Genomic DNA, 14,806 nt, shown 5'->3' with positions numbered 1-14,806 from the left:
GAAGAAATGGAAATCACTGATGAATGATGGGGAGAACTGAAAGCGCAGATGTTGGGAGTCACAGACTTGCCACCACTTCTCAGTGGGCGCAGAGTACAGTCCTTAAGAAAGTGATCATCATAACCGCAATATAAACACAGATGCAGTTCCTGGCGTCGCTGACATTCAACCTCAGTAAGTTTAGGGCACAGGAAACTTTGATGCTTTACTGTAGTTTGCTTGGAAGGGCTGTTAGTCAAGTCTGGAGTAACACTAGAAAGCTTGGGAATAACTCGAAAAATTTTGGGACGGAGATTTTGCAGTTGTTCTAGAAGCCAGTAGAAACTCTTGAAAGGTTCAGGGTCAGGAATATCAGAAAATTGGGGAACCAGAGGACACTTGAGAGGTTCACTAGTATACACGGAAACATTTTCATCAGTATAGGTAATTGGAACTTCAGAACGAAGCTGTGCAGAATTCATTGGCGCAACTTGTGGTGTGTCTGGGGACAAAGCAGCTAGAACCGAATGAAATACATCATTTGACTAGAGAGTTCTTGCAACTGCTGTCTGACGGATTGCAGAGCTGTCTCCTGTGCAGTCACACGAAAAAGTAAATCCTGAAAACCTGCTTCACCCTGGAACCCGGCGGCTTGCATATTTTTGGGCTGTTCAAACTGTCACGATCCGATGCAAATGTTCGTCTGTGGAGGACGGTAAGGTGGGGGGTTCGGGTGACCTAGGAAGTGACTGGACTAGGTCTCCTGGACAGGTACCTGGGAATGGCAGAAGACCGGAAACTATATTTAACAAAGCAAATGCTAGAGCACAGGAGGTAAACTGGATGCTTAGATATTGAAACGCTGTTTAGGGATCCTAAATCACAGGCTAGCATAGGAATACTGGAAAGTGTACTGAGAATCACTAAGAAATCCAAGTGCTGATTGCACAGAAAAACAGAGGCATATATTGGGAATTGCTAGATATGTTTAGAGATGATTTGCAGAGACAATACACAGAGCAAAGAACACCAACATGCACTGGAAAGCTATAAATGTAGGTGTTGACTGCACAAACAAGACACAGAGTAAAGTGGACACAGGCACATGTAGTAATCCCAGTCGCAGGCTAGCTTGGAAACACAGGAAAATGTACAGGAACTGCAACAGATTCTGGAGCTGATAAACACAGTAAAACACAGAGGGAAGGCAGGAATAAACTGGGGAAGCTAGTAATGCTGGTACTGGACAAAGGCAATTACTAGGAGAGTGCTGGAGGTCCAGCTGTGAGCTAATTAGTACTAGCAGGTAATCTGACACCTCAGTGACACAGGGTAATAGCCACAGGAAAGCTGCAATGGAATTAGCAGCACATGTACAAAGACACACAGGGAAGGGACATGAAACACTGAAGTACTGTGAGAAAGCTAAAGTCTCAGAGTAAGGGTTAGCATGGAAGCTAATACAGGAAACTGGAAAACTGTGAGCAGGCTGAAGCAACACGCTGAAGGATTTAGCACAGAGCAACAGTGGGAGTAACACAGGCACTTGGAATAACGAAGTTGAACAGCATCTTCCTGAAGTTCTGGGGGCGGATTTATACCCAGGGGTAGCAGATTATTGGAGCACAGCGACAGCTGACTGAGATCATGCTACCATTGGTTAGGAGGACTGTCACATGAGAGGAACTGTCATGGCGGCGCCCATGATGGGAACTCCGATCCCCAAAACACACAGCCGGCCATGGAAGTCAGCAAAAGCACCTAAGGTAGAATACTCAGCATCTCACCCCTCACTGCACCAGGCGTCTGACCACAAGGAAGTCAGGGGAAGCAGGCACGGAGGTAAGAGATAGCCGATCCTAGGCTGAACCTTGACAACAGAAGGCTGGAATGACACAGGGGGCATGAGGCTAAAGTGACATGGGGGTATGAGGCTGGAGTGACAGGGAGCATGAGACTGGAAGTAACACAGGTGCAATTGACACAAGAGGCATGAGTGACACAGGGCATGTGGGTGGAAAGACACAGGAGGTGACAGGGCACGAGGGTGGAGTGACACTGGGTAGGAGGCTGGAGGGGACATAGAAAGTGACATAGTGGGCATGTGGCTGGAAAGACACATTGGGCAGTAGGTGACACAGGGGGTACAAGTCTGGTTGAATCACTGTTGTACGATGACATTGGTTATATTCCTATGCAAATAGGCATCTTCTGGACCATCCTACATGAATAGTGAATACTGCTTCAGAGGTTCCCCGTTGCAGAGAAATCACAATATAGGTAAGGTGTATTTTTATTTAATACACACAAAAATACTGTACAGATTTTATTAGGGTGTGGCAAAGGGATTTTTCGCACTGGGCTCTACTTAGTCTAGAACCGTCCCTAGCCACTGAGAAAGTCACATTGCTCAGCAGTGTGAGAGTTCATATTTCTGCCTGACTGCAGCCAGGGCTGCCGGGAGCGTGACCCTGTCGTCACATCATGCTTCCTGCCCTAGCGCCTGCCGCGTACTTCCAGTGGTGTCCCTGTCTGGCCTCAGAGATCTACTGTAGACCTAGAGAGAGTCTCTCACTCAGACTCTATGGGGTATATTTATTAAAGTGAGAGTTTTTAGAAATGGAGATGTTTCACATAGCAACCAATCAGATTCTAGCTATTATGTTCTAGGTGGTGTAAGATAATTGTTAAGTAGGATCTGATTGGTTGCTATGGGCCACATCTCCACTTCTAAAAACCTGCACTTTAGTAAATATACCCCTCTTTCTACAGTTCAGTCAGCTCAGCTTTTATGCTGCAGTTTGCCTTGATTTATGTTAGTAATGGGTCCCAAACATCAGCGACGGGTTTTCGCAATTCCCTGATCCTCAGATATCAGAGATGGGGCAATGGTGAAATCCAACATGTTGGATTTCCCCGATTTGCCGATCCCGATCAAAATATGATTGTGATCACCAATTCGTAGATTAACATGAAGAATTTCACCGATTCCCCGACGGATCGCAGATCATCGATGACGGCCAATCTAAATTTCAGATCGATGGATTGGCTTTTCCTGTCAAATCGGTGAAATGGCCACCTGATGTCTGTGGCCCTTAGTTTCAGTTCAGACCAATAATTGCATAGTGATTGTATGCCTGCTGTAAAACTGGGGTGTGCCTATGCCAAAATAAATTAGAATTGCACATACTACATGTGCTGGGGTTTAAGAATTGCAGAGAGTCCAATGAGCTGCAAATCTAAAGATGTGGAAAGGCAATTCCACAGATGACATCTTTGTGTTGCAGCTCATTGCTCTACTCTCTACAATTCCAAAACCCCAGCACATGTACTACAGTATGTGCAATTATATTGGGCACGGAAACTATGCAAACAGTCTGTTGTGAATGTTTTAAGGACAGCATGCATTTTGTAAATAGGTCCCAGAAAGCAGATAACCAATTTGACCCCCAGTGTGCCGAGAAACGGGGGCATGTCAAGTGTGGTCACGCCCCTAGTGATGTGTGGCCACGCCCTTTTTTTGCATACAAAGTACCTGTAAAAAATATCTATTTGCACCACTGATTCTATGATGGATGCTATGGACTTTGAGGTAATTTGGAGAGGTATGCATGTTATATTACAAACCAAGATGCACAAGAACATCCTAGTGGCCGTCAACTATGCAAATCTAAAATTAAATATGAAACAAAGAATATATGCAATAAAGCACAATATAAGGTTGGTGTTATGTCCACCTTACATACTGTACAATACAACATTAAACAACAGAAATTAGCAGAACTGTACCATGTGTTTCACAGCTTTAGCAAGCAGTTGTCTCCCAGCTGGCTTGTCGAAGTCAGCAATAATCCAGATGGTGACTGCATAAATTACATCCTCCTCTGAAAAGAACAAATATCACAGTCTAAGCATTTTAGCACTGATATAATTAACATTACACACTGCACAAATAAGAAATGATTATTTAACATGCTCAAAATAAAAATATGTTAACAAGCAACATTTCTTCAATGAGTTAATTGTGAAATGTAAGACAATACTCAAAGCAGCACACTTACAAAGGTTATCAATCAATGCTAAAGAGAAAATGTACCATGAAGAAATATTCATATAATACAAAATATTACATAGAATTGATTTCTGCTTTTATGGCAGCAGGTCTACACTATACTGCAGATAGCGCTAGAACTACAGAAAGCTCATAGCCTTTGCCAGTGAATTGTTCAGTTCCCATTTCACTCTAACCCTAATCTCCAGGTAAGACACCTAACCAGATAACACAAGGGTACAGTATGAGAAGTCAATATTCACAATGTCGACAATTGGAATGTCGACAGGTTCAGAATGTTGTCATGGACTATAGGTCTACAACCAATATGTTGACATTTAACATGTTGATACCAGAATGTTGACAGTTTTTTGTTGATTTTAGCCTAACCCTAATCCTAAAAATAAGCAAAAAACTGCATGCCGACAATCTGGTGTCAACATGTTAAATGTCAACATATTAACTATGTCAACATTATTTTAATGTCAACATATCGGTTGTAGACAAAGTCCATGTTGAAATTCTGACTGTCGACTTTCTGGCTGGATCCTATAGTAGGTACACAGTACACATAGCATGCACCACAAAGACCTAGACAACCATTAATATCCAATGCCCCATTGGTACATAGTGCAAATATTCCTCCCCCTGGGGGCTGCCCCAAGAAGCCACTTTTCTTGGGGCTCTGAAAATGTTCACTACTTTTAGTGGTGATGCAATTTTTAAAGTTTTGGAAACAGAAAAAAAAAAAAAAGGAATATGTTAGATATACTTATATATATTGGTTCATGAGTCCTATTTAACTGCCCTCTACAGATCACCAGCCAGCCTCCTGATGAAGTCCTAGTGACGAAATGCATAGGGGCGTGGCCTGATGATCTGTGTTTCTGTGGTTAGTGCTCTGGTGAAGAGGTCCTGGAGATGTTCAGGACGCCTGCCGGGAGCACTTTTCCACTACTCTGCTGTCAAACTCTGCGGTGATTAACTGCTTGTTGTGGTACGCACGCTCTGCTTGTTTTTACTTGCCAATAAATGTTATCTTGTTAATGCACGATGTGGTGCCCCTGCATTCTTCTGTTTTGTTTATATATATATATATATATATATATATATATATATATATATATATATTAGGGGTGTGCACCGGCCACTTTTCGTGTTTTGTGTTTTGGTTTTGGATCTGGATCTTTCTTCGTGTTTTGGATCTGGATTGGTTTTGCCAAAACCACCCTTCCGTGTTTTGGGTTCTGGGTTTTGTGTTTTGGATCTGTATTTTTTTTTTAAAAAGCATAAAAACAGCTAAAATCACAGAATTTGTTGGTTTCTCTGCTCCTATGCTATTATTAACCTCAATAACCTTAATTTCCACTCATTTCCAGTCTATTCTGAACACCTCACACCTCACAATAGTGTTTTCATGTCCAAAAGGTTGCACCGAGGTAGCTGGATGACTATGCTAAGCGACACGAGTGGGCGGCACAAACACGTGACCCATCTAGGAGTGACACTGCAGTGGCAGACAGGATGGCAGTTAGAAAAACTAGGCCCCAAACTGTACATAATGCAAAGAAAAAAAAGAAGTGCAAGATGGAATTGTCCTTGGGCCCTCCCACCCACCCTTATGTTGTATAAACAGGACATGCACACTTTAACAAATCAATCATTTCAGCGCCAGGGTCTGCCACACAACTGTGGCTGAAATGATTGGTTCGTTTGGGCCCCCACAAAACAAGCTGGCAATTAATGTGTCCCTGCACAAACTGGCTCTACGGAGGCAAGATGTCATCCTCATCCTCCTCATCCACCGATTCCTCACCCTCTTCAGTGTGTACATCCTCATCCTCACAAAGTATTAACTCGTCCCCACTTGAATCCACCACCACAGGTCCCTCTGTACCTTCTGGAGGCTGGTCTCCCTGGAAGAGCTGATAATTCATTTTGATGAACATCATCTTCTCCACATTCTGTGGAAGCAACCTCCTACGCCTTTCGCTGACAAGGTTCCCGGCTGCACTAAACACTCTTTCGGAGTACACACTGGAGGGGGGGCAACTCAGGTAAAATAGAGCCAGCTTGTACAGGGGCCTCCAAATTGCCTCTTTTTCCTGCCAGTACAGGTATGGACTGTCTGACATGCCTACTTGGATGCTGTCACCGATGTAATCCTCCACCATTCTGTCAATGGTGACAGTATCATATGCAGTGACAGTAGACATGTCAGAAATTGTTGCCAGGTCCTTCAGTCTGGACCAGATGTCCAAACTTGGTCCTGCCTGCCCTGCATCACCGCCAGCGGGTTGCTTAGGATACCTAAGTTTTTTCCTGGCAGCCCCAGTTGCGGGAGAAAATGAAGAAGGAGCCGTTGACGTGTCACGTTCCGCTTCAGCTGACAGTGTGTTCACCAGCAGGTCTTTGCACCTCTGCAGGCTTGTGTCGGCCGGAAAGAGAGACACCACATAGGCTTTAAACCTAGGATCAAGCACGGTGGCCAAAATGTAGTGGTCTGATTTCAACAGATTGACCACCCTGGAATCCTGGCAAAGCGAATGAAGGGCTTCATCCACAAGTCCCACATGCCGAGCGGAATCGCTCCGTCTTAGCTCCTCCTTCACTTTCTCCAGCTGCTTCTGCAAAAGCCTGATGAGGGGAATGACCTGACTCAAGCTGGCTGTGTCTGAACTGACTTCACGTGTGGCAAGTTCGAAGGGCTGGAGAACCTTGCACAACACGGAAATCATTCTCCACTGCGCTTGAGTCAGGTGCATACCCCCTCCTTTGCCTATGTCATAGGTGGATGTATAGGCTTGTATGGCCTTTTGCTGCTCCTCCATCCTCTGAAGCATATAGAGGGTTGAGTTCCACCGCGTCACAACCTCTTGCTTCAGGTGATGGTGGGGCAGGTTCAAGAGTGTTTGCTGGCGCTCCAGTCTTCGGCACGCAGTCGCTGAATGGCGAAAGTGGCCAGAAATTTTTCGGGCCACCCAAAGCGTCTCCTGCACGCCCCTGTCGCTTTTCAGAAAATTCTGCACCACCAAGTTTATTGTGTGAGCAAAACATGGGACGTGCTGGAATTTGCCCAGATGTAATGCCCGCACAATATTGGTGGCGTTGTCAGATATCACAAATCCCCAGGAGAGTCTAAGTGGGGTAAGCCACTGGGCGATGATTTCCCTCAGTTTCTCTAAGAGGTTGTCGGCGGTGTGCCTCTTACTGAAACCGGTGATACACAGCGTAGCCTGCCTTGTAACGAGCTGGCGTTTCTGAGATGCTGCTACTGGTGACGCTGCTGCTGTTGCTGCGTAAGGTGATACATCTACCCAGTGGGCTGTCACAGTCATATAGTCCTTAGTCTGCCCTGTTCCACTTGTCCACATGTCCGTGGTTAAGTGGACATTGTGTACAACGGCATTTTTCAGGACACTGAGGACACTTTTTCTGACGTTTCTGTACAGTCTCGGTATCGCCTGCCTAGTGAAGTGGAATCTAGACGGGATTTGGAACCGGGGACACACTACCTCCATCAATTGTCTAAATCCCACTGCACTAATGGCGGATACCGGACGCACGTCTAACACCAACATAGCAGTCAAGGCCTCAGTTATACGTTTTGCTTCAGGATGACTGCTGTCGTACTTCATCCTCCTCGCTAAGGACTGTTGGAGGGTCAATTGTTTAGTAAAAGTAGTGGTGTTCCTACTTCCTCTCTGGGATGATGAACGACTCCCAGCAGCAGCAACAGCAGCAGCGGCAGCAGTAGGCGTAGCAATGCAGGATCCTCCAGAGGAATCCCGGATAGGAGAGTCAGTCATGCCAGTGACATGGGCTGCAGGACTACTTCCGATCCTGACTAAGGAGGAAATTGACGAGGAGGGAGTTGACGGTGTGGTTTGCAGGCGCTTGGATACAACAGGACAACGGGATTTAGGTGTCCCTGGACTGCTTACGGTCTTAGCCAAAGTTTCTGAACTTGACAGTAACTTTTTATGAACGCGCTGCAGGTGCCGTATAAGGGAGGATGTTCCTAGGTGGTTGACGTCCCTACCGCTACTTATTTCACCTTTACATATGGTACATATGGCAAGACAGTTGTTGTCCGGATTTGGATAGAAATATTGCCAGACCAAAGAGGTGGAATGTTTGGTCTTCTGCCCAGGCATGACCGTGATGGGCTTTTTCATCCCACGGACAACAACTGTCTCCCCCGGAGCCTGATTTAAACAAACCACATCACCGTCAGAATCCTCCTCGCCAACTTCCTCCTCAGCGCCAGCTACACCAGTATCCTCATCCTGTTGTACTTCAACAGTGACATCTTCAATTTGCATATCAGCAAGTGGACTGTGGGTGCTCCTTTCAGCACTTGCAGGGGGCGTGCAAATGGTGGAAAGAGCCACCTCTTCCCGTCCAGTGCTGGGAAGGTCAGGCATCGCAACCACCACCACACTTGGACTCTCCTTGGGGATTTGTGATATCTTCTTAGAAAGCACAGTTCTTCGCTGTGCTTTTGCCAGCTTAACTCTTTTGATTTTTTTAGTGGGAGGAGGGCTTCCATCGTCATGTGAAGCTGAACCACTAGTCATGAACATACTAGGGATCGACCTTAGCCGTTCCTTGCCACTCCGTGTCGTAAATGGCATATTGGCAAGTTTACGTTTCTCTTCAGCTGATTTAAATGTCTTTTTCAAGGTCATTTTCCTGAACTTTGCCATTTGGGATTGTATGTGCCCTCTACTATGACATTGGGCATCGGCCTTGGCAGACGACGTTGATGGCATGTTATCGTCTATGTCATGACTAGTGGCAGCAGCTTCAGCACTAGGAGGAAGTGGTTCTTGATCTTTCTCTATTTTATTTTTATCGGAGAAAGTTTGGTCCTCCATTTATGTTATATCGATTTGATATATACGTGCGGCTAAACCCAGAAAATAATTTTTTTTTTGGTTTGGACTGGAGTGTACTTTGGGGGTTACAGCACCCTTTAACGGTCAAGCCAGCCGGCCCTTTACTTATGACACAGGCGCACTCTTGGCACTACTTTGTTGATGCACGTGCGGCTACTGCGCACACAATTCACAAACACAGAAAATAATTTTTTTTTTGGTTTGGACTGGAGTGTACTTTCGGGGGTTACAGCACCCTTAACGGTCAAGCCAGCCGGCCCTTTACTTATGACACAGGCGCACGCTTGGCACTACTTTGTTGATGCACGTGCGGCTACTGCGCACACAATTCACAAACACAGAAAATAATTTTTTTTTTGGTTTGGACTGGAGTGTACTTTCGGGGGTTACAGCACCCTTAACGGTCAAGCCAGCCGGCCCTTTACTTATGACACAGGCGCACGCTTGGCACTACTTTGTTGATGCACGTGCGGCTACTGCGCACACAATTCACAAACACAGAAAATAATTTTTTTTTTGGTTTGGACTGGAGTGTACTTTCGGGGGTTACAGCACCCTTAACGGTCAAGCCAGCCGGCCCTTTACTTATGACACAGGCGCACGCTTGGCACTACTTTGTTGATGCACGTGCGGCTACTGCGCACACAATTCACAAACACAGAAAATATATTATTTTTTTAGCACTTGGGGGGAGCACCCCTGATGGACAGAGCACCCCCTGGACAACACTGCAGCACTCCTTTAGGACTGGGACACTGCACAGGACTTTGGAGTGGACACAGCCCCTATGGAGAACTGACTGCACAACACAGTCCAGCCAGCCCCTATGGACTTTGAAGTAGTGGACACAGCCCCTATTAACAACAGCAGCACAGCACAACACAGCCAGCCCCTATGGACTTTGAAGTAGTGGACAACAGCAGCACTACACTACACTACACTACACAGCCCTAACTCCCACCCTCCCTCTTCACTGTCCACAGCCGAGTGAGAAAATGGCGCCGACGTGGGTACCTTATATAGGATCCAAAACCCGCGAGACTCGGAAGGCGGGAAGATGACGTTTTGCCTCGATTTCAGAATCCGAGTCAGGCGGGAAAAGTCGAGCCTGATTCGGATCGGACTCGGATCGGGGGGGCTCGGGGGGGTTCGGATTTCAGAAATCCGAACCCGCTCACCCCTAATATATATATATATATATATATATATATATATATATATATATATATATATATGGACTTGAGAGCAAGAAAGAAGGGGCGCCACATAGTGCATGAAACTGTAAACAGATTTTACTGCAGACAGTGGACATAAAACTCGCTCATGAATATGCGTACCACAATCAGCGGTCAGATACCACCGCAAATAATAAAAATTAAGAAGCCTGAATATCACCCGAACGTCTCCGGGGACTCCGTTGGCTATTCGATCAGTAATGGAAAGCAACGCCAAACCACGCCCCGTTTCCCAACCAAACCTTCTTCCCATTTAAATGTATCAAGGATATGTAAAACATGTGTGGAATCTTTGATATAAGTATCAAGCTGCGAAACAAAGGGTTTCAGAAAGATATCAACATATTCAGATATCCGTGACCCTAACAAATTTATTTCAGATACTATCGGTCGACCAGGAGGTGTGTTCCGATTTTTATGTATTTTGGGTAAATAGTAAATGTTCGCTATACGTGGATATAAATTGTATAGGTATTGATATTCTTCATTGATTAAAATACCAGAAAATATCCCTTTATCGAATATTTTTTTCAACACAATCAAATAATCGCACATGGGATCTTTATCTGTACATATGATTTTTTATCTGATAGTAATCTCAGCATTTCTTTTTAATAATCGGTACGATCTAAAATCACCATGCCCCCACCCTTATCAGCCTGTTTGGTAGAGAATAAGACCCTAGTTTTCAATTTCCTTAAAGACTGAGTCTCTATAGTAGTTAAATTTCTGTTGGTAATTGGAGTATTGTCACATAATTTCTCAAAGTCTTTCTTAACTAGCTGGGTAAACATATCAATATGGGCTCCTCTTGATTCCACAGGATAAAAATAAGAGTTATGGTATAACATACCTTTGTTAACTCTTTTTCTTCAAGGTCCATGGGGTCCACAGCCATTACTTTGGGGTATGAATCCCGGTCACCAAACAGTTAACACAAACGAGCTCTCTGCTCCCAGGATGCACCGGGGTTCCTCCTCATATACCCCACCCCCTGCCTCAGGTAGCCAGTTCGTTACCAAGCTCAAGCAGGCGTAGACAAACAAAGGGTAAGAAAGAAGAAACCCATACTCATGAGCCCAGACTCTCAAGAGAAGACAACTACGGAAACCTCCCCCAGAACTACAGGTGCGTCTGGGTGGGTGTCCTGTGGACCCCATGGACCTCGAAGAAAAAGAGTTAACAAAAGGTATGTTATACCATAACTCTTATTTTCTTCTTCGGGGACCATGGGGTCCACAGCCATTATGTTGGGGATATCCCAAAGCACTAAACCTACGGGCGGGGACGCTCCTGACTCTCGGAAGAGAGGAGAACCCTACGCCCGAAGGGGGCATCCTGAGAGGCAAATTGTCAAAGGCATAAAAATTGACAAAGGTGTGGATGGAAGACCATGTGGCTGCCCTGCAGAACTATTCAGTAGAGGCGCCCCAGCAAGTCGCCCACTAAGGCCCCACTGACCGTGTGGATGTACTTTTAGTGAGTCTGGCACCACCAGACTAGTTTGTGTGTATACCTGAGAAATCGTCATATGAATCCATCTGACCAGCATCTGCTTATCGGCTGGCCAGCCTAATGACTGTCATACAGTACAAAAAGGAAACGTACTTCCTCATGCTGTTGGCATGATCCACATAATTATGTAGCACACGGCCAACATCCAAGGAAGCCTCACCTACCGAGAGGCTTGTAGTCTGAAAGCTGGTACCACAAACTCTTCATTCATATAGAACCAGAATACCACTCTTGTAAGGTATTCCGCCCTACTATGAAGTACCGCTGTCTCCCGATGACTTATTAAAATGGGGAAGCGGGAAGAAAGTGCTGCTAGATCAGAGACCCTCCAGTCTGACGAAAGGAACATACTCGAGAAAACCTAACCCCCTAGGACCACATTTTCTCAGTTCACCCCGGAGAACATACAAAGTTTTGTAATAAATGCAGCCAGAAGTAAGTTTCTTGTCCTCTGAATTACAGAACATCCTTTCTTCAAGGCGGAGGTCTGAAGAACCATGCCGTCCAAGATGGACGAGTCAGGTCTAGATACAGGAAGGGATCCTGTGTTAACAGGTCCGACCTTTGCAGAAGATGCCACAGAGTGTCTATGGAGTGCCTCTGGAGGTTGGCGAACCAGCAGCGTCTGGGTCAAGCAGGGGCTATAAGTATTACTGTTGCATATTCCAGTTACCCTTAGAAGGAGGGATAGCGGGTGAAGCAAATACGCTAGTTTGAAGTTCTACTCCACTGCCAGAGCAACCACAAAATCTGTGCCCATACCTAGGGACCCTGTGCTTGTGACTCAAGGCCATGAGGTCTACCGCTGGAAGACCCATCCATCCACAAGGCTCTGAAATACCTGTGGATGACGAGCCCACACTCTCTGGCGCATATATGCTGCTGACCTAAGAAGTCCACTTCCAAATTAAGGACTCCTGGTACGATCTCGCTGGAAAAAGACATTCTGCCCCCTGATGGATGAGGCAGTCTACTGCGGTGGCATTGTTAGATTGCACCTAGACCGGCCTGCTCCTTTAGTATTTCCTGAGCTTGAAAAGCGCTCCTGAATACTGCCCTTAGTTGGAGGACGTTCTACGGAGAGACTGCTTTCCGTTGTCCTCCATTTTCCGTGAAACGTGTGTCGAACTGTCACTGCTCCCCACCCGCGGAGGCTGGTATCATCCAGGTCCAGAACAGGCGACCCTTGTTGCGACAACGTCTTTAACGGATAGTCGCTCTTCTGGCGAGAGACAGATCGTCTGTGCTTTTATTTGGAACCCCGGCCGTACCCTGGCTGGGCAAATAACAGCTCCTGACAGAGAAAGACTGCCCTGAAACCGGCTTCAAATCTCTTATCAGTGGAACATTTAAAGGCGAATGCCAATGGTACTGGAAAGGGCTATAAGGCCTCAACCATTCTGGTAATATGGATTTTTCTGCCCGGAGAAACTCCATACTACGTTCCCTACAACCCCTGGTATCTCAGGTGTTCTCCCATCCAAGTACTAACTGGGCTCAATGCTGCCTAGCTATCAAGATCAGACAATCTTGGGCATGTCCTCTGGCTGTAGTCAGATTTGGGAGGCTTTCACAACTTTCTGGCATTAGAACACTGGAGCCTCGCCTTATACCGGCTCCACAAGCATAGCTTTGACCCCTCTGATCTGGGAGGAGACGTACTGTTGGAAGACGGTCTTCCTCTCTTGAGAGTGACTCTTGGGAGGAGACCCGTGTATCCCCCTAAACACCAGAAGATGTACCAGAATCTGGGGGCTGGACGGAACGTGAGCGACTGCCTTCTGATTCTTTTGGCTGTACTAGCCTAGCTGCTTGCCATAAACGCTGCAAAGCTGCTAAGGACGAAGTCACCTTTTGACCCGAGTGAGCACACATGTCCCTCCAGGACAGATGCCTAGGAAGCCTAAACATGGAAAGTTGCAGCTGCTGAAGATACCTTAATATCAGGGTTGGCGCAGGTTTTGCCAACCTGTCCACAACCTGCGCTATGATCTGGTAGATTTGACTACTGTGGTGACTCTTTAGAACAGTGACCACCATAACCCATTTATATTAAGTTCAGTGAGGACACCCCCATCGCCCCTCTCTGTGGCCTGGCCCGTGTGAGGGGCCGACGCCATCTGGTCTTTGGCTGCAAGACCTAGCAGCCTGTAGTAATTGTTGAATGGCTACTAAAGATGATGCACTGCCTCAACCACTGCCTACAGCACCTGGTATTCCCAGGTGGTATCCCATCAAAGTACTAACCAGGACCAACACGGCATAGCTTCCAAAATCAGAGGAGATTGGGCATGTCCAGTGTGGTATGGCTCTAGGTCAAATGTCCATTCATGATGGAAATATAGAGGGCATAACCATAGGGGGCTGCTGCTACAGGTCACACATGACACCAGCTCAGGGGGCTCCAGCCATCTGTCCTACCTTTTCATTGGACATACAAGGTTTATCCAATGTCTAGTATTAATCTGACCATCATTTTACATCCAATGTACCCACGTATCTTTGTAGAGGGCTACATAAGGAGAAACAGCAGTGATAGCCTTATGCTGACAAGGCAGCCTAATACAGCAGATTTCATAAGTCACATGTAATGCACATGGATACATAACTATATATATATATATATATATATATATATATAGACACATATATACACATATATACATACATACATGCATGCATATCCACTGTTCATACACACTAAGCTCTCTGGCCAACTACCAAAACACCAGGTAGGACCTAGAGCTCTGTATGACCTGATCACCGCAGTGGAGGCATATATACATACATGCAACAAATTTTTAGTCAACTACTAACAGCCGACAAGGCTAAGTAGGACATCAAGCTCTGTATAACCTGGCCATCCACAGAGAGGCACCCAGGATCCTGAGAACATTTGCAAGTAACCCACAACAAGCGTTGGTTTACAGAAACATACATGTGAAGCACTCTCTAACCCCTAACCGGAGTTTAGGGGTTTAAAGAAAGTAAATTTTGAATAGTAGCACATCCATGCCTAACTGACCAGTTTTGCAAGATCTACCTGTAGATTTGCATCAATCGGTACTGATTCCAAGCAACAAAATTTGGTAAGATTCCAATGATATGCACTTTCCTGGGAACAA

The 14,806-nt window shown here is 45.8% G+C and overlaps 1 protein-coding gene and 1 pseudogene across 4 annotated transcripts in view; both read right to left on the bottom strand.

Moving 5' to 3' along the window:
• Positions 1-14,806, bottom strand: part of UGGT2 (UDP-glucose glycoprotein glucosyltransferase 2) — a 428,047-nt gene that overhangs the window by 242,913 nt on the left and 170,328 nt on the right. For all 4 annotated transcript variants that reach the window (XM_088458942.1, XM_088458958.1, XM_088458949.1 and 1 more), the window contains exon 20: positions 3,769-3,863. In XM_088458942.1, coding sequence (XP_088315068.1) covers positions 3,769-3,863 — 95 coding nt within the window. The remainder of the gene's footprint in view (positions 1-3,768; positions 3,864-14,806) is intronic.
• LOC148538195 (5S ribosomal RNA) lies at positions 13,880-13,998 on the bottom strand (annotated as a pseudogene).

Source organism: Taudactylus pleione, unplaced genomic scaffold (assembly GCF_031769625.1).
Source record: "Taudactylus pleione unplaced genomic scaffold, aTauple2 ptg000041l, whole genome shotgun sequence".
In the NCBI taxonomy this organism is placed as follows: Eukaryota; Metazoa; Chordata; class Amphibia; order Anura; family Myobatrachidae; genus Taudactylus; species Taudactylus pleione.
Note: the sequence above shows the minus strand (reverse complement) of the source record. Positions and strands in the feature narration are given on the sequence as shown.